This window comes from Atractosteus spatula, chromosome 15, assembly GCF_055471065.1.
Source record: "Atractosteus spatula isolate fAtrSpa1 chromosome 15, fAtrSpa1.hap1, whole genome shotgun sequence".
Lineage (NCBI taxonomy): Eukaryota > Metazoa > Chordata > Actinopteri > Semionotiformes > Lepisosteidae > Atractosteus > Atractosteus spatula.
Genome location: NC_142720.1, coordinates 7,609,549 through 7,636,634, shown reverse-complemented (window position 1 = coordinate 7,636,634; position 27,086 = coordinate 7,609,549). Strand labels below are relative to the sequence as shown.

At 43.7% G+C, this 27,086-nt stretch overlaps 1 protein-coding gene across 2 annotated transcripts in view; it reads left to right on the top strand.

Moving 5' to 3' along the window:
• egln1a (egl-9 family hypoxia-inducible factor 1a) overlaps window positions 1-27,086 on the top strand; it is a 43,456-nt gene continuing 16,370 nt past the window's right edge. For both annotated transcript variants that reach the window (XR_016094208.1, XM_088933982.1), the window contains exon 1: window positions 1-1,384. Coding sequence is in view for 1 of the 2 variants with exons in the window: in XM_088933982.1 (XP_088790108.1) it covers window positions 629-1,384 (756 nt within the window). In the remaining variant the exon portion in view is untranslated. The remainder of the gene's footprint in view (window positions 1,385-27,086) is intronic.

The following is a 27,086-nucleotide window of genomic DNA, read 5'->3' as shown; positions in this document are numbered from 1 at the left end:
AGTTCTGAGGAAACCCAGAACAGATTTAGTTGTCCCCCCCACCCCCTTGGCATTGTGACGTCGGTGTGTCTGGAATTCTGAAGCACAGAGGCAAACGCGTTCCGAAGCGCGTCGGAGCGGCCGCAGGTGTCACGGTTCCGAAACCGCCTACGGGCTGGGCACCCGATTTGTCTGGGCGACTTGACATCGCCGCGGGCTGCACACAGACACGCACGCCTCCCCGGCCGCACTCGACTGCTGGGGTTCTTGTGAATGGCTCTTGGCGGGCCCTGCCCTTCCCTCGTTGACGTCAGGGATTGGGGTTGGTTAGGGACGACGTGAGGAGCGGAGAAAGAGCGCGGCGCCATGTGTCCCTGCGAGACTGGCGCTCTGAGACCAGGGGCATTTCGGAGTGCGGAGGGAGTGCGCCATGTGCCGTCTGCACCGTCCGGTATTCGCCCTCCAGTAACCCGCAGAGGGTAACGCAGCGTGGGTGATGAAAGTGCGTCGCGCCGAAGCGGAGGAAGCAGGTTTTCCTTTGGGCTTGTTTGCGGCGGCGGCGGATCCCTTCCAAACTTGTACTGCGCCGCCGGGGCGAGGGGCAGCGCTGGATTTAAAGGGCCAGTAGCCGCCGCTGAACTTCGCAGCCATGGCGAGCGAGGAGGGCACGCTGTCGGACCTGGAGCGGGACCGGCAGTACTGCGAGCTCTGCGGGAAGATGGAGAACCTGCTCAAGTGCGGGCGCTGCCGAGCCTCCTTCTACTGCAGCAGGGAGCACCAGAAGCAGGACTGGAAGAAGCACAAGCTGGTGTGCAAGGAGGCGGGGAAAGCGCCGAGCCCGTCGCAGCCGGAGAAGAACCGGGCGGTCCGAGACGGGAAAGGAGCACAGCCGCCGCAGAAGGGCCGCCCCGGGCCGGACACGCCGGCTTCCCAGCGCCCGGCGGACACGGGGCCTCCGGAGAGGGAAGAGACGACAGATCGTATCAATTGCGCGGACGAGCCGGGTGGCATCGCTAACAACAAGCAAGCCGGGGACGGGATTCACAATAACATTAAACCCAACGGTCAGACGAAAGCCCAGCCTCAGAAGCTGGCCATGGAGTACATCGTGCCCTGCATGAACAAGCACGGCATCTGTGTGGTGGACAATTTCCTCGGGGAAGAGGTTGGACTGCGCATCCTGGAGGACGTCAGGGCCCTCCACCAGACCGGCAAGTTCACCGACGGCCAGCTGGTCAGCCAGCGGAGCGACTCCTCCAGGGACATTCGGGGCGACAAAATCGCGTGGATCGAGGGGAAAGAGCCCGGCTGTGAGAAGATAGCCTTTCTCATGAGCCGCATGGACGATCTGGTCCGACACTGTAATGGTAAACTGGGAAACTACCAGATAAACGGGAGGACGAAAGTAAGTAGCGCCCCAGGTGCGGACGGTGTTGCCCCCCCCCTCGGCGCGCAGGTGCACATAACCCTCCACACCCCCTCCCCTCTCCTCCCCTCTCCTCTCCCCTTAGCAGGTGAAAAACTGCCCTGCTCTAGTTGTCGTCGGTGAACCGCCGGGTAAACACACCTCCACGTGTTAGGAACGAGGCGCAAAGATGCGTGTTGCCTTTCGAGAGTTTTGTTTCACGCGCGTCTGTGAAATGCGGAGGTGACACGTTTAGCACCGAGTCTTCGGGGGGGGAGGGAAACAAAACTTACTTCGACCCGAAGAAGCAGGTGACGGGAAAATAAACGGGAAAAGTGGCGTAAAGACGAGTTTATTCCAAGATCCATTAACAATACCGGGTGCTTTTCCAGCTTGTTAGTACTCGAGTTCCTTGGTATTTGCTCCTGTCCGACACCTCTGCACCATGTGTTTCCGTCAGCCGTAGTGGCAAACAGCTGGAATATAGTCCGTGACCCCCTTTGACGTGTTTTCTGCGATAGGCAGTTAAAGGGTTAAAAGGGAAAGTGGTGTGTGTGTGTGTGTTTTTCCTGGAGTGGGGAAAAATGTAGCTGGGAACCGAAAAGCTGAGTTTCCATTCGACCGCGATGCAGGCATTTTGTTTGTCAGCATTAAAATGAAATCATGATGGACTACTGATCGGTGATCCTTGGGCGAAATGCTCTTCACTTTGACGAAGGAAAGCGAGGCCGTAGTCTGCTAATAACAGGAGGCTTAGTAGACATGGACCCAGGCTGAGTTCATCAGCGCAGTGCCTAATTGTCTAATGAAATACGCAATACCAGCTAAATTAAGAACCTGTTCTGAGCTGTATCCTTTCCAAAATCCTTATTTAGATGACAAACGTTTATTTTTCGATGATCGTTGGATACCGGCATAAATCATTATAGCACGTTGTTCGTGTTTGGAAAGAAAAGGCATCAGCGAGAGTTTTACGCACACGTGATTTAGAAAGTGATTGACGGATATAATTCCATGTGACCGAAGAAGACTGAGCCTGCAAGTGACAGATGTTCTGAATTCCAGAAAAGAGCATTTCTGTATTCAAATAACGGGGAAAATAAAAGGGAGGTTAAAGAACATTTTAGGATAAAAAAAAACGTGGCTCACTAAATTAGTCGTCTGAATTCTATATAGGCTGATTTCACTGCAGTGATAATGTTAATCCCTTTTTATGTTTTTGAGCACATTTGTGATGAGAACTAGGAAAAAGCACTTAAGAGAATCGAGTAATTTTTTTTTTAAATGCAGTAAAATAGTATATGAAGTACAAATGAAGTAGTCAAGCAAATAAAAACACAGACCCCTTGGATTAAGTAGAGAAAGCTTTTACCTGTCCACATTTACTGAAACTTTATGCATTTGTTAGAATGCATATTTGTGTCTTTTTTTACAGTAAAGGCTTTGTTGAATTTATACAGAACAGCATAGCAAAAAAAATGCTGTTTTGTATAAGTCAGTTTTACATGTTTTTTCTTTTTTCTCTTTTCAGCATGGAATAAACCTGTTACTTGTTCCTTATCAAAAAGAAATGCTCAGCTGATGCAAAATGATAATTAAAATAAGTTGAGCAGTGTTACATAGTAACCATAGGGACAGACAGTAAAGACGAATGACCGCAATGACTTTGTAACAGGAGCTGGAAAAAGAAACTGAGCAAAGTGTTGTCGTTGAAGAAAACGAAGGGCAAATGTCAGGACAGATGTTAGAACTGTTATAAGTAAGACTGCATCTTAAGATGGATATTAATGCTATTGGATTCTTTGGTTACATTTTCCAAAGGCAACATATCTTTGGTTGCAAAACGTTGAAGTTTTGCAGTTTTTTTTTCTTCCATGGGTTTGAGCACATTCAATTCAGGCTTTGTAAAATGCATAACTAACCTTAGGTACACAAGATATTCAAAAGACAGAAATGGAAAAACAGCTATATTTCTCAGAAATAAAAAGGTGTTTTAGGTACTTACAGTTTTTTTCCAACAAGAACTGAAATTCCCAATGAGCAGTAGAAGATTCTTATTATTGCACTGTTTATGGAATATAAATTGATTTCTGTGGTGCATTTTGCAGCATGCAAAATCCTTGTATGTGCACTGAAGTAGGCCAAGCCAATTTCAGAACTGACCTGTGCTTAAATTCAGCTATCTGTTACGGACTTTCTGGTGTTTGGAGAGTTAAATTCAGCCCTGAAAAGGATGCCAACCACTTATTTTGGAAAAGATGACAAAATAGCTCTACAGTAAAATAGCATGACCTGCACTAGCTTTCTAGGTATGTCACCTCTTCCCTTCTTTGGTTTTTAATTGCAAAGAAAGTAATTAGACTCCATAGGTATGTAAGATGCCCATGAATAAGACGTATTTTTAAATGGCATGTGTAAAAACAAGGTTATCACAGACAAAGGCAAAATAAATGTGCTGTTTGAGTTTTTTGTCCAGTAGTTTTGGTTTTGGGTATTGTTTCATGATAAATGTGTGGATGTTAACCTCCTTCTTGGAGTCAGTGGGACACAAAAGAGCATGAAACACCTTCATGTGGTCCAAGTGTGTATCCAGCTGAGTGAGGGAAGGACGCTTTTAAGCAGCTGCTGCTAAGTCTGAGACATCGTTGTGATTTGGTTTCTGCTTCCTTTAAAGCTTTTTTTTCTTTTCTTTCTTGAGCGTGTGACGGGAGGGGGGGAGGGTTGTGTCCTTAGTGCTCCTGCGGTGCGGTGCAGTGCAGAGGAGCAGTTCTCACTGCCCTTGCGTGTAAACCAATCGGGATGTTTTCGGGCCGTCAGCAAGTCACCTCGTTTCACCGCTGAAATGTGTCAGCCTGGCAGTCGCAGCGGGTGAGAAGGGAAGCTGTGGGCAGTGTGGTGTGGTGCGCCAGGTAATGCGTTTTAACTCCTGCCTGTCGGCGTGCAGGCGCTAGAAAGCTTCCAAGTGTGCATGCCGACGTTTATTTAGAAGCCTGACCGCTGCAGTCGTCTGTCAGAGCAGCAGGAGGTCACCCAGCTGGTGGGCAGCTCTGGTGTGGTGGGATGTAAAGACTCAGGTGTTGCGAATGAAGAGTTTAAAAATGATTAAGGATCAGTCGGCAACATCTATAGTGTGGGACCTGATTCCATTTCTCAATCGTATAGGGACTGTAAAAGATTCCCCTTGCTCATTGGTTAAAATGCTAATAATTATTTGAAGCTTAGAAGCGCTGGAAGCAAAACTTACTTTCCAGAGCTGTAACCCTTGCATTTAGTGAACAGTTCTGTTTTTGTTAAGGTCTCAAGTTATGTGATTCTTTCCTATGTTCATGTTGGATAAACATCTGTAAAACCCACCTCGATTTCAGGAGTAGGACTGTGTGATACCAGCTGCACCCTTGGCAGACCATCCCGGGTTCCTGCTGTGTCCTGAGGTTTGCAGGCCCACTGTATCGTTTGTGATCTACCAGCTGCAGTGCGTGGCCTGGCTGTGGTCTGGTTGTCAGTCCCTGGCCTGCCAGTCTTCTCTCGGGCCCCAGTCACGGCCAGGTGCAGAGGTAGACCTGGCCTCACCGTGTATACACAACACTCTTTTAATCCATCGCTCTCGAGAAGGGAGATGTAATGTTAAGCAGTCATTTGTCAGATTGTGCCCTTTTAATGTGAGGATGGATTTCTCAGTTCACTTTGGAGGTTATTTTAAATTGTCTTTTTTTTTTTTTACAGATTCTGTTTTTTTTTCCAAACAAATATGAGTTCTGTATTTGCATATGTTCTTTTTTTAGTTCTAGGCTCTAATGTAATGTTCAGAAATGTGAAATAAGATAAGAATGTTTAAAATGTACAAGTCAATAATTTTTAAGTTAAGGTGTCACATTTACACAGATGCACAGATGTCAGCAGTTTAGTTCCGTTTAACCAAGCCACCAATTTAGTTGATGCTTTTATCCGAAAGATCTGATATGTCCCTGTTATACAGCTGGGGGTTTTAAGGGAGTAATCTGAACAGTGACTATCCCAGGATTTGAACCCACAACCTTCCTGAGTCCTAAACTCTCCTCCACATAGCTGTAGTCAACTGGCTGATTAATCATGATAAACTATATAATGATTATGTAGTGACTGATTAATCATGGTTATCTATGTAGTGCTTTACATCCTGTAGCTCTCTTCTGAAGTACAGTACAAGCAGCCCTGGTACTCTCTTGATTAATTGGAGAAGTGAGATATTGTTTTGATGATTGAAATAAGGGGGAAATTTAAATTTAGGAAGGTTAGACTTTGCAAGCACAGAATAAAGTTTAGCCAGAACACCAAGGTTAGCAGCCATACTCTTATGAACAGTATCATGGAACCTTTCATGAACAAGCAGTCACAACCTCTGATTAGTGTCTCTCCCAAAGGGTAGCACCCCATTCACCATACTGGGGCAGTGGTTTAGAAGTTCTGGTCCAGGGGGAAGAGCCCCACCTACTAGTCCACCAGCACCACTTATAGCAGCAAAACGATTTTGCTTGGAGGTCTCCCATTCCGGTGCTGACAAGACCCAACCTCACTTAGCTTGTGAGATCTGATGGGATTGGGCTACAAGGTGGAATCGCTGCTTTTAAACTGTTCGGATATCTAAACCAAAGAATTAAAGGTAGTGGACTTTCTAATAAATATTAACATGCCAGCGTTTACTACAACTCTAGATTGCTGCAAGCAATGTATGTGACAAAGGTATTAGGATCTCTGTTGGTCCATCTTTTGGGAGCTACTGTACATCACTTCAGCGTGTTTCCAGGCCTCCTGCATGTCCTTTTCTTTTCAGGCATTCCCTCTGCTCACTTCCTGTGTCATTGTGTTTTGCTAGACAGAGCCCTCCCGTCTCCTGTTCTGCAGCTGAGTTTGAATAGAATATGTCCTTTCGTCTTTGCATTTAAGTTAACGATGGAAACTCTGGAAATTAAATCCTTTGAGGACAGACTTTCAGAACTAATTTTGTATGGATATGACAATTGGACTGAAAGTTCTACAGCTGATTTTCTTTGTCAGACTTGTATCTCTTCATCGGGACTTCTTAGGTTAGATTATTTACACTAAACACCTCTTATCTTAAGGGCTATACAGTGGTGTGGCAAGTAGCACTGCTGTCTCACAGCTCTTCAATCACATGCTTAATTCCAGAGCACTTTCTGTTTGGAGTTTGCATGTTTTCTATTTTCTTGCACCTGCTTTGGTTTTCACTGGGTGCTGTGGTTCCCTTCCACCTTCGAAAGACATGCTCACTAAGTTAATTGGAGCCTCTAAATTCTAATTGTGTATGCGTGTCATGTGATGAGATGGTGTGTTGTCCTGTCTGTACTTCTCAGATTGGCTCTGCATTGCTGTAGCCATTTCAAGGAATAAGAGCCTTTCCGATAATAGATGTATGGATGCTTTGTTTGCAACTTCTCAGTCTACAAGTGAAACCCTTTATTAAAAACAAATGATAATGTTCTGCAGTTGTACAACATGTTTTACTTGACAGTGCATTCAGTTTCCATAGTTAGTATTGGTAACAATAGTGTAAAAAGAGGTAAATGTCTTGCAGCTTTCCCTGAATTTACATTCTTAAGGGGACATGGTGTTTATGCTTTCAACTTGGTGTAAAGTGGCTTAAACAAAAGGGTCTTTGTTTTCTTTGAGGACTATGTGTTATTTGACTGGCATTTTCTGGATTAGAGTGGTTTGCCAATTGTTGACATTAGATAGCGATGTTTTGATAGCGTGCTCTAAGAGAACAAATTCCATCTGCGCAGTGACCGACAAAGTGTACTGTAACTGTTCATAGTGCACAAAAGCAAACAAACATGGGGTCGGAACAGTAGACTGGCATGGTTTTCCATGCAGAGAGCACTCTTGCCCTGACTGCTGGATCAGTTGTTTGAAAGAGGAACTGCTAAGAATGGATGTCCTGTACAATCACAGCCAGGGTGTATCCTGCCTTGCGCCTGTGGCCTGCCGGGATAGGGTCTGGCTCCCCTGCGACGCCGAATTGGATGAAGCAGTTGGAATATGAATGGGTGGATGTACAATCAGCAGGCAATTGTTTGTCATCAAATAGATAATTCATGAGAGCACCGAATAGATTGCATCAGAATTAAGCCATTTGCCTTGTGATTGAAATGAGCATAATGTCCTTAGAATTACTTATTTTGAATGTTACTTTGTAACAGAAACTAAAATCTGCAAATCACTCCTCTTCTGTTTACTGAATGTTAGAGGCATAATGTGTTATACACTTAAGTATTTGTGTGCCATGTAAACTGTTTGTATAGAAGCAGTGTAAAGAATAGAACCATTTCCCCTTCGTGATTAAGCTTAAAATAAATCTGGAAGTGTTTTATTTTTAAAATGGACATGGGGAAATGTTGTTAAGCAGGCACTTTACAGAGGGTTGCTGTGACATGAACTCGATGCCTTGTGAAATAGTACACATTGCAGGTCGGATTTCCCCATGTGTTCAGCCAAGCCTTTCAGCAGAAATGTGGTCACCCTGTAATGCCGGGAAACCAAAATCCAACAGGAATCCAAGACACACCTGGATTCACAGTTAATAGTTATCTGGCTCATGAACATTTTTAGCAAGTCAAGAAAAGTCACTGGCTTTGATTCAGAATGAACCTGCGTTGCGTGTTTGACCAAGTTTTCCAGCTTTAAACTGTGAAATCGTAAACAGATTAAGATAAAGGGAACTACATAAAACTCAATGTCATTAACTACAGCGTGGCTCAGTGACTACTTAGGGCGGAAGAGTGGCACTGTGGCTAAGGATCTGCGCCTGTGGCTGGAAGGTTTCCAGTTCAAATCAAAGTTCTGAATCAAATTCGAAGTGAAGATCCCCCCCCGCCCCTTAGGGCTGAGCAGTGGCTCTGTGGCTGAGGATCTGCGCCTGTGGCTGGAAGGTTGCCGGTTCGTATCCCACGGACGGCAGAGGAATCGTACTCCGGTGGGCCCCCGAGCAAGGCCCTTAACCCCAGCTGCTCCAGGGGTCCTGTATGAATGGCTGACCCTGCGCTCTGACCCCAAGCTTCTCTCTCCTTGTCTGTGTGTCTGCTGGAGAGCAAGCTGGGGTATGTGAAAAGACAAACTCCAAATGCTAGAAATTGTATATGGCCAATAAAGTGATCTTATCTACTTTGCGAAATGGAATCCACCAGACATGCAAAGTAGAAGCTGTGTGTTTTAGTTTTACTGCTTGTGTGCCTATAAAATGGATGCAGGCCAGTAATGCATTCAGTCTACTAACTGCACTAAATTGCTGCATAATCATTTCAGGATTTAATGGTTGTCTTATACTGAAGCTGTGATTTCATCATCTCTTGTGTTTGGATCATGTTTGATCCTGACAGGCATGCTTGCTGGGCTGTAGCTGTTTGTCCCGGGCCGGGATCCAAGGCTGACCTTGAGAAAGAGTGGGAGCATGTTGTTTTGACTGCCTGCAGCTGGAGGGGACAGAGGAGCTAGGAGAGTGGTGTGGGGGGGGATGGAGAAAAGGCTACACAATGTTGCAAAAGGGACGCAGGAAAAGGAATTAACCCTCACTGTTTTCCCACAGACCGCACATCCAGCCACTTGCCTTGGGCTGTTGCATTTCTTACTGTGGCCTGAGCTAGCAGAGCCTAGCCGATCGTCTCTGCTGCCTGCGGGGGTCTCTCTGGGCTGACGTGCAAGGCGTGGGACGTTATCGGGCCCTGACACTTTCCTGACCCCTGTCCGTGGTCATCTGGTGAAGTCTGCAGGGCAGCTTGCATGAACTCCCAAAGCCTTTGTGGCCGCCATCGCCCTGCTGACTTGATCTTTATCAGAGCTCCAGAGGCCTCTTCCTTGAACTGCGGTAGCCTGTGTCACCTTTCCCCCGGTGTCGGGCCGCGTGAGAGGAAACTGCCTCCTAGCACGGTGCGTCAGGGAAGGAAGCTTTCTCCGCACTGACACAAAGGAGATGCAGCAGAGCAGGAAACTGAACACCTCTGTTGTTTTAAATATACATTAACGACTGCCGGCGTAGTGCTATTACCGGAGAATGCAGTATATCACTCTCAGTTCCTGTTATAGAATAGGTACAAAGTTCATCTGGCACTGCCCGGGGCTTCAGGAGGAGGGGTGGGTTTCGTCTGGCCTCTCTGCAGCGAGGAAGCCCACACAGGATGGGTCAAGACATTCCTTCGATTAACTGGGGCATTTCATTCACCAATGTGCTTCTTCCTTGTCTGTTCTCCATCCCAGCTCAGGTGGAGCGTCCCCAAGGGTGCTGCGCTGGCATGGGTCGCGGCACCTTCAGTTTATTTCAGAATAGTTCCCTCCTCCCAGGAGGGCAATTCCAGGAGCAAGCAGTGCAACAAAGACAAACAAAAAAACATGAAGAAAACGTATGCGTGTAGGTATGACAGCAGATGAACCATAGAAGTGATTGACAGTAGCAGTGTGGAAGTAGCATTAGGAAGGTATCAGTACAGACTCATTTGTGGGGGGGTTGGGGTGGTGGGCTCTGTCCAGTAGACACCATTTACAGTCATTGTTTGCAAGCCTGATGGCCTCTGGAATGAAGCTAAGTTTCCTTGTATTTGTCCTGCACTGCGGACAGCGAAAACGTCTTCCTGAAGGCTAGAGTTCAAAGGGCCAATGAAGGATGTGAGATGGGCCTTCAGTGAAGGCACAGGCCCTCTGACGTATTGTTTATCTGTTCGGATGCCATCTGTCAGCTTGTGCCCCGAATCTGGAGAAACTGGACTTGCAGCTTGATTCATTGAACCTGCCAAGGAGAGACGCGTTATTGTGCTTTTTCCCCCCCCCATCTTCTGCAGTAGCCGAATACAGGGACATGCTGTGATGGCTGGTGTGTACGGGACTGATTAGGGTTTAATCCTCAGGACTGTTGAACAGGACCTGCAAAACAGCAGGTGAGACGTTTTTCGGAAACTGCCATAGATATGGCCACCCTGACTTCCTTACTCCCATGCAGGAGATAGTCCTACACATATACAGTACCTACGGCAAGCTTACAAGGCAGATCCTTTGCTTTTGGCTTCCGCAGAACCATGTGAGAAACAAAAGCATACGGTGCTTTGCACTCAGTTTCACCATAAGATAATTTAGTAATGCTCCGGAACAGCAAATATAACAATATAGGGCTGTGCTGCCAGTGACGTGTTAAAAGACAAGTGGCTTGAAAGTGACTGTCGGAGAAGTTTGCCTACATTTCCTTGTTTGCTCCCTGTGTGCAGTCATGGGGTTTGGTAGCTGCAATGAGACGGGAAAAACACTGGCAATAAATAAAATAACTGGAAAATAACTGGCAATTCAGAATTTATTGCATAAAAGATAGTTCCCCAACATCCTCAAAAAAGCGCTGCAGATGTTTGCCTTCACACGGTGTCCTTTTAATCTTGTATATGCAGTTCTATCCACTTCTCAAAACCAGATTTAATGATTATTCAGGACGCGCTTTTCATTGTAATTAGTGACTCAGATTGGCTTTAAAGGCTGATTAGTTACATCATCATCAGAATGAACTTGTCATAGAGGTTTTGTTTTTCAACTGGGGATGAAGAAAATGTGGAAATATTCAAACAATTAATCCAACTGCCCATTTTCTTCCTGAGCTGCAGTGTTAATTTCCCCGTTGCCAGCCTTTTTTTTTCCTTTGGAGAATTTTTCAATGAAGCTCTGCCGTCCCCTTTCTTGTTTTACAGAGCGTGTGCTCAGCGCTGGCTTGAGCAGCACCTGTTTGTTGCTGTGAGGTCCAGTGTCGAAGCCAGAGGCACACTTTCCTGGGATTTCTTTCCTCAGGCTGTAAGGCACACTCACTCAAAGTAGCATGCGGCATTTGTTTGCCTACCTGCTTGTCTGGCGTTTCAGCACTTCCTCTTCACCTTTTTGTTGTCTGAATGTAGTTTTGTCAGTTTCTTTCTTTCAGCTGTCCTGTCTTGTCCTTTGTTGGTTAGACATCCCTAAGTGCTGTGCTGCCTCAGTACCCATGCTGTCGGTGACCAGAGTACTTATCCAGGATGCAGGACCTGAAAGTCCAAGGGAAGTAATGGAAGACTTTTCTCCTTCCTTTTGTGGGTCAAAAATGGGACAGAGTTAAAAGCTTCAACAGAGCCCAAGTGCTGTATATCTGTTCCTATTGTTCTTACTCCACTGTAAAAAAACCAGGTCATTACTTTAAACAGTTACTTCCTTTAGAGTTGCACCCTCTGTGACTGATAATAAAATGAGTTATTCTACGCCTGCTGAACCTTTACAGTTCCCACACTTGAGCAAACAGGGAACCGTGATACATTTTTGCTGCAGTGGGTTAAACAGCTGTCAGCCTCAAGACCTTAGAAGGCCTTCTGTAAGTCAGAATTCCTTCTCCAGCTTGAACGTCGGAGGCGCTTTCATATTGATATCATCACTGGCTTTGGACTTATTGAAGGGTCATCGTTTTAAAGCCACGTGAGATGTTATCTGTAAATTTTCGGAGACGCGTTTCATTATTTTTTTAGCATTAATATAACTGGGATTTATATTGAATTCTTTTCAAAAGCAACCCAGTTCACTGACTGCCCTTCTGATTTTGTGAAGGCAAGAAACTCGGGTTTGTTATTATCCAGTAGTGGTTTATATGAGAATTAAATGGGAACAATTGATTTTTTTTAAATTATGATATTATTCTATTAATTGTTTACGGGTAAGCCTTGAGCCTCAAAATGATTTCCAGAATTAAATATACAAGATTTATATATAAAATCTCTATAAAAATTGTATTTACTGCACCTCTTTGTGCTTTTGAAGTTGTACATTTTCTGCCAAGGTCCTGCAAACTTTGTAAGTCCTGAAGCCAGTCCGTTTTCAAAGGAGCATGACACTTGTTTCAATTCCAATAGGAAACATTTATTCCTCAAACCACCAAGCTTCTTAGAAGAAAAGCGCTTCATATTGTGGGGCTGAATTTTTTCACAGCACCTCGGTTTTATTTATATATTGATTTTCTTTTTTCCCAGGTCTTTAAAGACTTGGAAAGGGGAAAAAAAAGAAAAGTTTGCTTTTTTGAATGACAAAAAGGGTTCCGGTAATGGAAACTATATGCGTTTTTTTCCCATTCAGAATTCCAAATAAAAACGCCCACGTGATTCAGGAGAAGGTTTAACTATAAGGGATATAAAAATAAGGCATGTGTTCTTTTCTTGCTGTGGCTCTCTGCAGCTGCGAAACTGGCGCCCTTCGGCAGCAGCGGGGCAGCCCAACGGTAGCTAAGGGTAGCCCGTTGACTTTTTTTTGCTTTTGGGAATAAGGGCGCCTTATCTCGTGCTGGCACACCCATGACTCTACTGCACGTGTCGTTGCAGTGCAAGCCTGCGCCCAAGGCCACTCGCTTTGTCACGTCAGCCAGCCAGCCAGCCAGCAGCATCGACAGGCTCATGCAGGGGAAAGCACTGCAGTGCAGAGGAGCTCCCCCAACTAAAGACAGGGTTTTGATCGTTTTTGAAACCCCACAGTCACTCCAATTGCATAGCAGCTTGATCCGTTTCTCATTTTGCCAGGAGTGCTGAAGAGGCAGAAAAGCTTAGGTGCAAGCTTAGGGTCTGTCTGCCAGTGTGTAGTGTACTGCACAGTGCCCGATTCTGGCCGATGCACAAGAGGGGGAGCTTGTAAAGCCTTGAATGAATCGGACTTCTGTGCACTCGGAATCTGATTTCCACCCATGCGTTTTACAGCCTCATGGGTTATTACATTTTATTAAACTCCCATTATAAATTTGACTTTTTGAGTGGATCCCCTCACATTAGCGAAACAACCAATATGCAAGAAGAAAGAAAAGGTGATTTATATTGGGGTCAAATCAAAGAGCCTTTACTGCAAGCTATGATACAAACATCACTAGAGTATGTGCCAAATATGTTTTTGCTGCTGTTCATGTTTGTTGTTTTACTTACGTTGTAAAGATTTGCACGTTTTGGTACTTCTCTGCATGATGACTTAATCCCTGTGGCACATCTACATCTTTCTGAACGATGCAGTCGTGTTTAGCAAGGTACCAATATTGATGTGATTTTCAGCCACATATTGGCTCAGTCACGACAGCATGCCCTTGTCTGTGTGAAGTGAATTTTTGGGGGAAGGTTCAGGTTATAGGTGGAATTGTGGTGTACAATACTTTCACTTTTTTTGTCAAGTCGAGGAGGTGATCGGAGTAGGAGTGTCTGTGCGGTCTCCCTCCCCTGCACACCAGCAGACCCCAGCAGACCATGCTGGGGGAAATTGATTTTAAAAAAAAAAGAGAACAAGGTGTTTATGCCTATGTTAACTTTTCCATCTTTTGTCTGAGGTCAGCCTGTTTTTTAAAGAGATCATAGACTATGCTGTCTGTTGTCACAGACACTGCATGATCTCTGTTATGCTGTCGTGTCAGAGGGGGTCTAAGTACTTCGCTGGGAAAGTCTTTTAACAAGCAGCCTGATGCAGTATATCCGAGTCCCTTGATTCCATAGTGGTGAGCTCCCCCTGATTGGCCACCGATTCAGATTGTGGTCCTTTTTGCCCAGAAAGACTGTATTTATGTATCCAAAGTGTATTGGCCAGTTGCCTCAGCTCTGCTAGAAAAGCGCAGCCACCTCAAGTATTTGACTTGAGAACCGTGAGACAGATTTACATTGCTTTTCCTGGCCAGGTCTCAATCCTTGATAGCTATAACTGGTAGAACCAGTTGAACATGCTCCTCATTCCCACGTGTTAATGCTTTCGTTACAACATTGGCGAAGGACGACCCAGCTGGAAGTACAGGAAGGGACTGGGCACCAAATATTTCAAACCATGTGGAGTACATCTCCCTGTTCAAGCTGTGTCGAGGCCCAGCACATCACACTGAGGGTTCACTCACCCTTTGTGCTGTGAATGTGAATGTGTATGTGTATAAAGACTATATATTTGGGTGTGGGCATGTGCAACCAGCTCCCAAGCCATGTGGTTGAAGCTGAGAGACTGGTTTCGTTTACGATACAGCTGGACACAATCCTCGGATCAGTATACTAAAGAGGAGTGCATTTGAATCTGAAAACGGCAGGCATTTCTTTACACAGAGTGTTGTGGGAGTCTAGAACAAGCCATACCTTGGCTTGTTTAAATAAATAATTGGATGAGATTCTCAGATCAATTAGCTACTAACTTGCAAAAGGGCTAGATCTCCTCTGGTGTGTAAGGCTTTATTACACTCTCATGCGTGAAAGTTTATCTATATTTACATTTATGTTGTTTGACTACCACGTTTGGAAATTTGCATTTCTTCCCATCCTCTGGCTTTCAGGAGTTTTATTTAGACCTTTTTGGGTTTCTTATGCAGTTACACAGTCTTTTACCTTTGTTTCTGCTATAACATTTATTTGCTCTTTTATTTGCTTGTACTTTCACTGTTTGGCGGGTGGCAGCTTTCTCTGCAGTGGCTTGTGTCGAGGAAGGAGCTAGGGTCTGAGTCATTCGTTTTTTTACAAAGTGTACAGCAGTCGTGCAGCAGCCCAGCCTATGTCTTTGGAAGCATGAAGCACAGTTGATTCTCACTACCAGAAAAGTCAAAACACGTGTTTTAATCATCCTGCTTGAGTGGTGATTTCTAAAATATTTTTCAATGCGCTGAGCTAATGTGCCAATTTTTGATGTGGTCCATCTATGACCAGATAGACACAACACGTAACTGGTTAATAGACAACATTTTGAGGTCTGTAAGACCAAAGAGTGTGTTTCCTCCAAAAAACACTTCCCCTTAGAAGCTTGTGTGTGCAAGAGAAGGTTAGTGAGTCAAGAGGAAGGCCTTGTCAAGAGGTGCCCTCTTCACACTCGCTGTATCTCGGTGTGATCAGCCCGACTGATCCTTCACTTTGGTGGCAGTATATCGCCAAGGGCCTAATGCAAGTAGCTCTGGAGTGGCAGCTGTTCCAAATTTCAATGCCTTTAGCTTTCTTTGGATAAAGTGTCTACTGTGCTGTCTAGTCACAGCTAGAGATTCAGTCTGTTCCTGTTAAATAATAGCGGTCAGGTTGACTCACTCCAGCTCCGAGTCTCTTGGCTCGTATATCTGAAAATCATAGTGAGCTGTTGTGCAGCAAATTCTTTTGGCATGAGAGCCTCAGCCTTGAATAACTGTGAGGAGTAAAGTACTGTGAAGTAGCAACATGTAAAAGGAAGACATTTTATTGGTTTATTTTGTGTCTTCACAAAATAAGTCGGAATGTGAGGAACCTGGTAGCTTCAGTTTAATATGAGCTAGAATCTCGGGATGATCCTTATCCACACTATCATTTCGTAATGAACATGCAGAAAAAAAAATGGGTGTTTCTATTTTTCATGCTGAAATTTATTTATTTAATTTACTTCAGTTCCATTATGTATTCATCAACTTGTGTTCATGTACAGTGGTGTGAAAAAGTGTTTGCCCCCTTCCTGATTTCTTATTTTTTTGCATGTTTGTCACACTGAAATGTTTCAGATCATCAAACAAATTGAAATATTAGACAAAGATAACACAAGTAAACACAAAATGCAGTTTTTAAATGAAGGTTTTTATTATTAAGGGAAAAAAAAATCCAAACCTACATGGCCCTGTGTGAAAAAGTGATTGCCCCCTAAACCTAATAACTGGTTGGGCCACCCTTAGCAGCAACAACTGCAATCAAGCGTTTGCAATAACTGGCAATGAGTCTTTTACAGCGCTGTGGAGGAATTTTGGCCCACTCATCTTTGTAGAATTGTTGTAATTCAGCCACATTGGAGGGTTTTCGAGCCTTAACCGCTTTTTTAAGGTCATGTCACAACATCTCAATCGGATTCAGGTCAGGACTTTGACTAGGCCACTCCAAAGTCTTCATTTTGTTTTTCTTAAGCCATTCAGAGGTGGACTTGCTGGTGTGTTTTGGATCATTGTCCTGCTGCAGAACCCAAGTGCGCTTCAGCTTGAGGTCACGAACAGATGGCCAGACATTCTCCTTCAGGATTTTTTGGTATACAGCAGAATTCATGGTTCCATTTACCACAGCAAGTCTTCCAGGTCCTGAAGCAGCAAAACAGCCCCAGACCATCACACTACCACCACCATATTTTACTGTTGGTATGATGTTCCTTTTCTAAAATGCTGTGTTACTTTTACGCCAGATGTAATGGGACACACACCTTCCAAAAAGTTCAACTTTTGTCTCGTCAGTCCACAGAGTATTTTCCCAAAAGTCTTGGGGATCATCAAGATGTTTTCTGGCAAAACTGAAATGAGCCTTTATGTTCTTTTTGCTCAACAGTGGTTTTCGTCTTGGAACTCTACCATGCAGGCCATTTTTGCCCAGTCTCTTTCTTATGGTGGAGTCATGAACACTGATCTTAACTAAGGCAAGTGAAGCCTGCAGTTCTTTGGATGTTGTTGTGGGGTTTTTTGTGACCTCTTGGATGAGTCGTCGCTGCGCTCTTGGGGTAATTTTGGTCGGCCGGCCACTCCTGGGAAGGTTCACCACTGTTTTATGTTTTCGCCATTTGTGGATAATGGCTCTCACTGTGGTTCGCTGGAGTCCCAAAGCTTTAGAAATGGCTTTATAACCTTTTCCAGACTGATAAATCTCAATTACTCTGTTTCTCATTTGTTCCTGAATTTCTTTGGATCGCAGCATGATGTCTAGCTTTTGGGGATCTTTTGGTCTACTTCACTTTGTCAGCCAGGTCCTATTTAAGTGATTTCTTGATTGAGAACAGGTGTGGCAGTAATCAGGCCTGGGTGTGGCTAGAGAAATTGAACTCAGCTTTCCAAAGATGTGATAAACCACAGTTGATTTATGTTTTAACAGGGGGGGCAATCACTTTTTCACACAGGGCCATGTAGGTTTGGATTTTTTTTCCCTTAATAATAAAAACCTTCATTTAAAAACTGCATTTTGTGTTTACTTGTGTTATCTTTGTCTAATATTTCAATTTGTTTGATGATCTGAAACATTTCAGTGTGACAAACATGCAAAAAAATAAGAAATCAGGAAGGGGGCAAACACTTTTTCACACCACTGTATGTCTTCTGCGCTTTCATTACGCTGTCCTTGAAAGCTCATTTGTTATGTTCCTGCTTGTGTTTTGCAAGACAGACCGCAGAAGGCCCCGCTCATGAGCAGCGGTTTGGACTGCCCAACAGTGGTTAGCAAAGTTTGTTGTGCAACTGCGTGTCTGCCCTGCCACACAAACGCAAATCATCGTCATTTTTTCATATAAATGCAAACAAACGAGAAAAGAAACACAAACAACAGTGGCAGGAGCCTAAGACAGCCTCACTCTGGGGCTCATACCTCAAACGGACGAGCAGGACTAGGACTCGCCCAGAGTGGCTGCTGTTGGTAACCATGACAATGAACCACTGCACTTGAGATGAGCACTAGTGCTGTATTGTTTTATTGACAGACCCTCACCAGCCTCTTTTTCTCCCCCCTGCACATTCCCTCAGTGCTTCAGTGGTTTTCTCAGTAAAACACTGGCCCCTCCCCTCCCCTGAATTTACATGTGACGTGGCATGTCTGTTTTTCACAGCACTGGATAAAGACATCTCTCATGCTGCTGTTCACTTTTGAACCTCCAATTAGCGTTCTGGTCAGTGGTCAACATCCCCTAAAACTTAAAGGAATAAGAGCCGGTAAGCAATCAATACCTCTGAAATAGCCACTTTTTTGTGTGCTATATTTGCAAATTATATATGATGTGCTGTTTTTTTAGCCCCTCTGTTTTCTGGTCTAGTTTACATTGGGCAGTTTCCCATAAGCAAACAATAGGACATTTAAGCTGATGACCCCATGCAATTAATAAAATAAAGCGGGATATGCATTAGCTGAAAATTCACAGTTGGAGGTTTGTGGATTTTTAAAACAATGTCTTTACCAAATGCCTGAAAGAATATGGGGGATACAGATCAAATGTATGCCTTTTTTTCTGGATTAAGGAACTCTGAGGTGCTCCTATTTGTGCTTATGAATGCAAGGTTTTGTACAATTTTATACCACGTATTTGCATGACTAATGAAGCAACTTCCAGGTCCATTGAAAGAGGAGCAGCGAAGGCAGTGCACACCCTTATGGAACCAGAGCACTGGTTTGCAAGTGCTTTTTAATTGCTGCTCAGTTAGATCAGAATGATTCAGTTATTCAGAATGAAGCAATTGTTGTTGTTATTATTATTATCATCATTATAGAAGTAGCCCTTCCTGTACATTGTTTTTTTTTTAACTAGTTAAGCCAAGGATCTCATCCAGCTGTTTCTTGAAAGACACAAAGATATCAGACTTGACAGCGTTGTTCCATACTCCCACTGCACTCTGTGTGAAGAAACATCTCCTGTTCTCAGTGTTAAATGCGCTTCCATGGAGTAATCACATGTGGCTGGTTCACGTTTCACTGTTCATTCTGAAGAGGTCCATTGGATTGGCTTTGTCTTTGACTTTCGGGATATTGAATACCTTTGATGGACTTTAATGAGATTCCCTCTTAGTCTTCTGAATTCAAGACTAAAAATACTTTTAGCCTGTTGGTTTAAGACATTCCTATAAGCTCAGGAATGTATTGGCTTGCTTTTTAGTGGACCGATTCCAAAGCGGCAATATATTTTGAATCATGGTATGAATGTTGGAGGCCTTGGAGAGTTGCTTCCCTTAAGTTTTTGGAGTATCCGTAACATTCTGCCTATAACTATCCTAATACTGTTCTAATGTGGAAGCTTGTCTTTCATATTCTAAATATCTGAGTTAAATATTAATTAATCAACCCTGTCAAATCCATCATCTAAAATTTTCCCTTCTTTATCTTGGAGAAACTTAATTTTATATAGTTCTTATGCCGAAAAACAAGTTTGATTATTTTAGCTGCTGTTGAGATATTTATTTTTCTACGTCTCTTGCCATTCCTAATATCCTGTTTTACTTGTGTTTGCAGCTCGTTATACCCCTCCTTAAATTTGGATCCTGTTGTTTTTTAATAATTTCATAAAGGACTTTTATTTTTCTGTATATTTTCCGTAAAGTTTTATTCAAGCGCTTGGATCACCATTTTCAGGCCTTTGATAAGCTTACTCTGGGGACAGACCTTCAAGCAAAATGGCTTTAAACTGTTGCCATCCATTCTCTGACGATTTCGCATCTATCCATATCTATCCCGTTCCACTTTTTCCAGGCTCCCATCTGCTTTCCTGAAATTGTAAACCTTTGTTTTGGACTTAACCTATACGGTTTCAAAAACTATTTCAAAGCATTCCATATTATGATCACAGTTCCCTGATGGGTCTCTCACCTCTGTTTTCCTCACTTTATCTTGATTGTTTGCTGTCATTATGAGGCAGTCATTAGCCATGTCTGCCTATTTCAGTTCCAGCTGCTGACATCCCTGATGGGTTTTCCTAATGCACGGGATCAAAGTTTAAATCCCTCTCAATAACCGCTTCTTCCTTCACACATTGCATCCTTGATTGTGTTATACTGAATACAGACAGCATTATAGTCTTTCTGAATTTTGATCTCGCCCTTACTTCTGACAGACCTGTTCAGGCCCTACAAAAGAAATGGGACAGAATCCCACAAGACAGCATCTGCAACCTGTGCAAACCATGTGTTTCAACTGTACACCTTGAATTGCTCACAGCGGCCTGTAACTAAAACAGTAGACTCTCTATTGGTCCAGCCTGTTGACAAATTGTTATCAGTGTAAAAGGTCCATTTAAGTCATATCCATTCAATACAATTTTGGGCCACCTGCTACAAAACCTTTTTTGTCATCATCCTGTTAACATCTTTTGCTGCTCAGTATGGATTCCACAGATTTTCCATGTGTTTTTTTAAACTCTGATTTGTGATTCAAACATAACTCTGCTGTATGACATTTGTTGTGGCTGTAGATATCTTGCAGCTGTATATAAATTTAGCAGATGATTATCTCAATTACCTGGCTACATGAAACATGAAACTGTGAGAAAGTCTGGTATCTGAAATTAAATTGTGCTCTTGAGTGTTTTGAGAGGTTTAATGTCTAATGTGCATGTCCTAGTGTTTTGTAAGCAGCCACAATTGCATTATGCATGTTGTTTGTTTTAGTTTTTGTCTTTAAATTATATGTGTGAACTCTGCTCATGCTAAATAACCCTCAGTGCTAGTTATCTGGATTAAATCTGGCCTGTGGATTTGTAAAAAGCCTGTTTTGATATAACCTCTGGTTCTCTAGTTTGCACAGGATGTCATCGCGTTACGCTGCTGGAGCAGAGTCTGTGGGTGCTGGTGGGAGGGTCTCCCGGTGTGCGGTAACGGAAGGTGTCGTAAGGGAGTTGTAACGTGTGCTGCGGGCTCTGATGGGAGCCCTCCTGTCTGAGCGAGGAGCTGAAGACATGTCCGCCTGGTTTCAGTGTGGCAGGAAGCTTGCTCTCCCTTCCTATAAACCCCTCATGTTTTGCGGTCTTAAAACTTCTTTCAGGAAAAGATTGGTATCTTTTTTTTTTTTTCTGTCCTCCAGCCAAGTTCAAAAACCCACACAGCCCCTCAGCTGCGCACAGAAAGATAAATTAATACAGAGCTTTGTTCAGAGCGGTGTCCTGGCGCGATGTGGCCCATGCATGCAATAGCAACTGTGCTCACTGAGTGCTCTGGGAATGTAAACAGAACTGTGTGGAGAGCAAGGTCAGTTTCCTAATAAGAATTTCGCCAAAGAACCCAGAGGAGCTGACACAGGCAACAAAAAAATACAATTTCCATTTAATTTAATTTGCAAATAATCTGTTACCACAAAAAGCAAGGCACTGCATGTTTCTGTCCAAGTAAAATCAAGAGTGTCTCATAAAATAGTTTTGCCACATCTATGTTAAATCGCTCTGACCTATAAAAAGCGCAGAGGGTGTCTTTCCTGCTACTGTTCTGTGGTCAGGACTGGTATTTTATTACTGAAATTACAGGACAAAATGTAGGTCTGTTTAACTATCCCATGATCTGCAAAGCCAGTTAATCCAGCACAGAATGTGGAAGAACTATGCAGTCTGGTTTTTCACTTCACACCCCATTGATATGGAGTTTGTGTAAAAACGTCATGTGACACTTCACCTTAAGAAACCAGTTAGCTCAATTTGCATAACACTTGAACTAAGACTTGTGTGCTTTCACTTAAGAGGCAAGCTTTAGCAATGATTTTGTCTTTAATTCTCCCAACTGGACAGTGTAGCTGGCAGTGAGCATACATCACATAGGTCTGGGCTAAGGGGGGAAATAAGGATGATAAAACACATTTTAAGTTCCTTTAAAGCACAATCAGGCTGAACTGTTTCCATTTCAATGAGGAGAGCTACATTTTAAGTGTATGAGTTATTCGTACTGTTTAGCTAAGTTGTAGAGACTCTGATATTAAAGTATACAGTATGTACTGTACAAATACTGAACCATAGCTTACCCTGATGTTTGTAGTTGTTAATAGAAGCAGCTCCTATTAAGGAATACTTTCAAAGCTTTGTGTCGCAGTAAGAAATCTGTTTTATTTCTGCAGATAAAATCCAGGTGGTGCTTTGACTTTAAAAAAAAACAGCAGCAATGCAGTGAATGTTGTGTTGATTTAAACTGGACAGAAAAGGAGACACTGAGAAATTTGAATTATAATAATTCAAAGCAAAATACATGTGTTTTTGTGGAAAACAAGGCATAGTGCATCGATAATGTGCAATTTAAAATAAAGCGTGTTCAAGGTTTAATTGTTTTTCAAGAAATACCCAAACTAATTGTTTTGAACTTGAAACAGGGTCAATGAGGGAAAAATGCAGGAATTATCCTGAAGCAAAAAATAGCCTCGTTTTAGACTGTATTTTCGAAAACAGGAAAACAGCTCATTGTCAGTTAGATGAAAATGAACTATGTATAATGGGGCCTCTGTTATCCCAATTTCACTGTGTCAGTAAGCACAAAAACTCGCACTTGACTTGTCAGTCTGTTAATTTATTTGTCACTTTATTTCATTCCCGTGAAATGTATTGAATAGAGCAAGTTAAAGGTGAGGACCTTTTTAACACTGCAGTTTATGTGCATTTAAATCTGCAGAATCATTTTGTTATGGTTTTCCTTGCAGACATGAAGGTGTGTAGATGTGACCACATGAAAGAGCTGGTGAAAAGGGCTGCCTGGTTCAAAAGATTGTAGAAATGAAAACCACAGAGTGATGCCTCTGACTCCCAATCATTAGCCCCCTGTTTCCAGTCTGCTTCGTATCTCTCCACGTTCCCACATTCTATCCCTGGCTTAAGTTTACTCCTGACAGAAAGACTCCTTCGTCTTTATGGACAGTTTCTTGCCCCTCTCCTGGTCAGATCTAAATCAGATCCCGCCCGTGATTTCTTCCCATGCTAACCAGTAAACACTAACAACGCATCAGGTTGTGTTGTCTGTATCTCCTGAATTATTGAAAGAAGATAATTGATAGAAAGCAGCAGGCCTTCTTAAGGGTGATATGACCTCATTTGGTTTGTCACTTCATGCCCAGTCTCTTGTTGTTAAAAAGTCCAGGAGTTAATTTAGTAACTTTTGCTAAACTTGAAATACGCCCTGATCATTTGTATGATAAAGTAATATACAAATAAGGAAATTAAATTTCCCGATCTAGATTATAAGATTTTTGTTTTATATCCTTTTTCTTTTTTACTAGCCAGGTCTCCATCAGGAGACACAGACACTCTTGCTTAGATGCACAATGAAGTATCCTTTGCATAAAGTCAAATCTCATTGCTCCAGGTTCAACAACACCATGAAACTTGGTCTTCAGGTCTTAACCTTGACGACAGACCCAGGGCAGCAGGAGCCTTGATGCTACAGAGGCTGTTCACGGTCTGTTGTGGTCTACTTACCTCTAACTCGTTGCCTGGAGGGGTGGGGGGAACCACCTCCTTGGACCCCCAGAGTTTTCTTTATGCTCACTGGGGGGGTTTTGTTTTCCTCTTCCCTGTGCCCACATGGCCAGCTGCTGCTGTACAATATTGTTAACTGCTATATAGTTCTGTAATGTGCAATGTGGCAGACTGTTGTAATGGACACTATAGCAAATGAAAGTTTGATTAAGATGTGTCCTGCTGTAGTTACAGAACTTCAAGTGCAGCTGTGTTTTCCTGGGGCAACTATATGTTTTCAGCTCTGATGTTGATGCAGCTAGACTGGGCATTCACTGACTCAGCCCTTTGGAAGCTGACCCATAGAATATTGTGCTTAACAAAATGTATTGGAGGACATTGTTGTTGTCATGTTCTCCCAAGATATGCAAGCATATGCTTAGAACATCGCCTCACACAAATGTTTCAGCTGAAACAGACTGCTGTGCTTAAAGCCCATATAGCGACCCAGTGCTAAAGACTTTAAAGACTTGACTGTACGCTACATACACAGTGAAGCATGAAAACATGGAGAGAGAAATCAAATTGGTCTAAGGCTACAGCTTCTTCGGCCAGCGCAGAGTAACGAATCAGAACTGCGTATAGAAAATGAGCGACTTCAAAAACACCAGTTAGATTTCCAAAATCCTGTATTTTATAATCACCAGAACAATGGATTTTTTTTTTCTTTTGGAGAAGCCCGGAAATAAGGTGGTGGTGAATTTCCCTGCGACCCACCTAGATGTTTTTGAGGATACGCATATATAACCACCCTCTGACTATAATGGCTGATCCCACCCAGAAGAAAAACTGGTGCCATCTCTGTTCTGTCCCTGCGGCCTGGGTTCTGAAGTGCCTTGGCTGGCTGAACACTTTGAGAACGTTGTGAGAGTTTGCAGGCATTAAGAAGGAAGGTGTCAAGGAAGGCACTTCCCTATGTAGCAGGAGACCGCGGTGACCCCCCCCCCCCAACTAGAGATCACAGGCTTTCGTTTTGAAGTCAGTTTTCTGTTGTTTTTTTGCTGGCAGACCTGGCAGGACTGCAGGGGGTGTGTTGGGACTTGGGAAATGAGGGAGCCTATTTGAGGAAACTAGGATCGCCTCCCTTCAGTTTAATCGTCTGGTCTAAAGCAGCATTACATAACCCTTTGTAACGGCAGGACCCCTGGGCCGGCTCCCTCGTAATGATTTCTCGTGCGGCTGCCGATGTAGCCGAAGGCAGCGCCAGCCCCTCGGGGGGGAGGCCACACCGCCACGGCTGGGAGAGGGGCAGAGCCTGTGTGCACCCCTCTGCAGATCGGACCTGGTGGGGGGGCCCTGGCTCCTCCCCTCACCGGCCACGACAATGACAAATGTGTTTACTCATCCCCGGGCGTCCCCCCTCCTTGTGCCAGGGCATGGTTGTAAATCAGTAGCGGCCTGCCTCACGCGCTGCACGTAGCCGGATCATTAAAATACTGCTCGCCTGGCAGCCCGCCAGGAGCTGGGAGTGTCTATCAGTGTGCTGCTCCTGGAGGGGGGGTTGGCTGCCGGGCCGCCTGCCTGCCTGCCTGCCTGCCTGCCTGCCTGCCTGCCTGCCTGCCTGCCTGCAGAAGCGGCCGAGGGGGACAGTAGAGAGGCGCTCTACTTGCTGGGTCTCCACCCAGGCAGCTGGCAAAAGAACGACACAGTTGATAAAAAAAAAAGGCTCCAGTGAAACGCAGCTTCACGTCTAAATCGGAGACCTCCTTCTGGGTCCACGGGACAGATGCCAATAGACGAGCTCTTTTGCCGCATGTGGTATCACTAAACAGATCTGCGCGAGCACAAGTGAGCCGACGCAGGCGTCGAGTTGCTGTGTAATGTAAATCTGAGAAGTGTGCTTTTCTGTTGTGTTGTTGCCGTTTGGAAGACGAGAGCTGGGCTGACTTGGCAGTTATGCTTTTTGCTAAAAGCACACTCACTATTTTTATCGCAACTCATGCTATTAGTTAGATTATGCCCTATTAAATTAATCTGATTGTACAAGTCCTGGCTTTGCTTTCCTTACAATTATACCACACTCAGTTTCTATTTTTACCATTTAATTATTGATGTCCCCACATCATTCTTTTATTACAAGATGTCCACGGAAATATATATATTTTTGTAACCCAATGCATTACGGAATATGTTGGTTATACATTTATGTGCCGTGTCGGTTTTGAACCAGTGCACCTGTAGTGCTGTTGGAGAATGTGACTTTCTAATCCTTCAGTTTAGGAAGTACAAGAATTAAGCTTCTTCACTTCGGGCGCGTATGGTGCAAAAAAAAACAGATTAAACAAATGGAAAACAAAATCCACCGTACAGCAGCTTAGCTCGCTGGTGTTCTGCCAAGGTGTCTCGAGTCTTCCATGCATGCAACTTAACCTCCTCTCTGAAGAGTGAAGGTCTTGACATTGAGGGAGGTGTTATTCCAGGCACAGATCTCAGCCGTGACATTCCACCCCACTTCTGTCACCTTTTCTCCTTACGGGGCAGTCGGATAACCACGTGAGTGTTGATTCACACGTTCCAGGAGTTTACCTGCGGAGCTCGTTCACAGAAGGCCACGAGGTCATGCTAGGGATCCCTGTATTTAGAGTTTTTTTGACTCTCAAGGGGGTGAGAGAGAAAGGTCAGAAATTTTGCCAGGTGCAACAAAACGCCTCCAGTAACTGCCCTCTAAAACAGGAGTAAAACCTTCTCGTAAGGCAGAAAAAAATCACAACAGAATTGTGTGTCCACTTTGCCCACGCACTTTATACTTCTGGAGGCAATCTCTAAAGCAACTGTTTTGACGATTGCAAGAGTCAGAAACACAAAAGGCTATCTCCTTTATGAAACTGAATGCTTATATGAAAAGGGATGGATATTAACACATGGTCTATGAGTTTTTCTTTTTTTTCTTTCTATAACTGCATATCGTAAGAATATCCGCAAACAAGATGTCATCCTGTCCATTTCGTTTTTCGGTAGCTAATTGATCAGAGGAACACGTTTCTTGAAATAAGCCATTTGTTTTAACAACAAGGCTGGACAGTTGTTCAACACCTCCACTCCTTTTTGTGTAAAGAATGTGCCTTCTTTTCTCAACTTTGTATAAACTTACTAGTAGTCAGCGTATCTTTTCCCGCTCCTTGTTATAGGAGTCTTGATGTGTGTGGTGTCACCTTTGCTAGCATAATATCATGATTGATAAATGTAGTTGTATGTTTTGTATTTGTAATGTTCCATTTTATCAAAAGATGTTAAGTCAACTGTATTGGATTAATAATGTGCTTCTTCTCTCTGAAATGTGATTGGATTCTGTGGTAAATGTGTGACGATTTTTCTTTTAAACAACAAAGAACCTTAGTGTTTGTCCTTGTGTAACACTTTGATGGTGATAAATGGGACCTTTGCCTTTTTTCCAGCCTAACTCCCTTGATGATATAATTGAATGCTGGAGGATGTTACTGTATACAAAAATAATCTGTCTGCTAGTTTATTTACCGGTCTGTTAAATAAGGATCCTCAGTTTGACACTGGGACAAAAAAGGACAAAAGGCATGCGGCTTGAGTCTATTGTTCTCAGACACGTGTGGTACCAAGAGGTTATAAACATGAAACCACTAACCATACAAACTACACGTTTCTCCAGAGCTGCTCAGTATCTTTATATTTGCAAGCTGGGATGTATTGCCAGTTTTTAAATGCACAAGTCTGCAGGTGCAGTGATCCTGTATTCTTTTCTCTTGCTTAAACCAACTGCTTAAATTCCCACCATATAAAAGCCTTGTGAAGCCTGAACTCTGAATTCCCTGGATTCTTGATCTTAGTA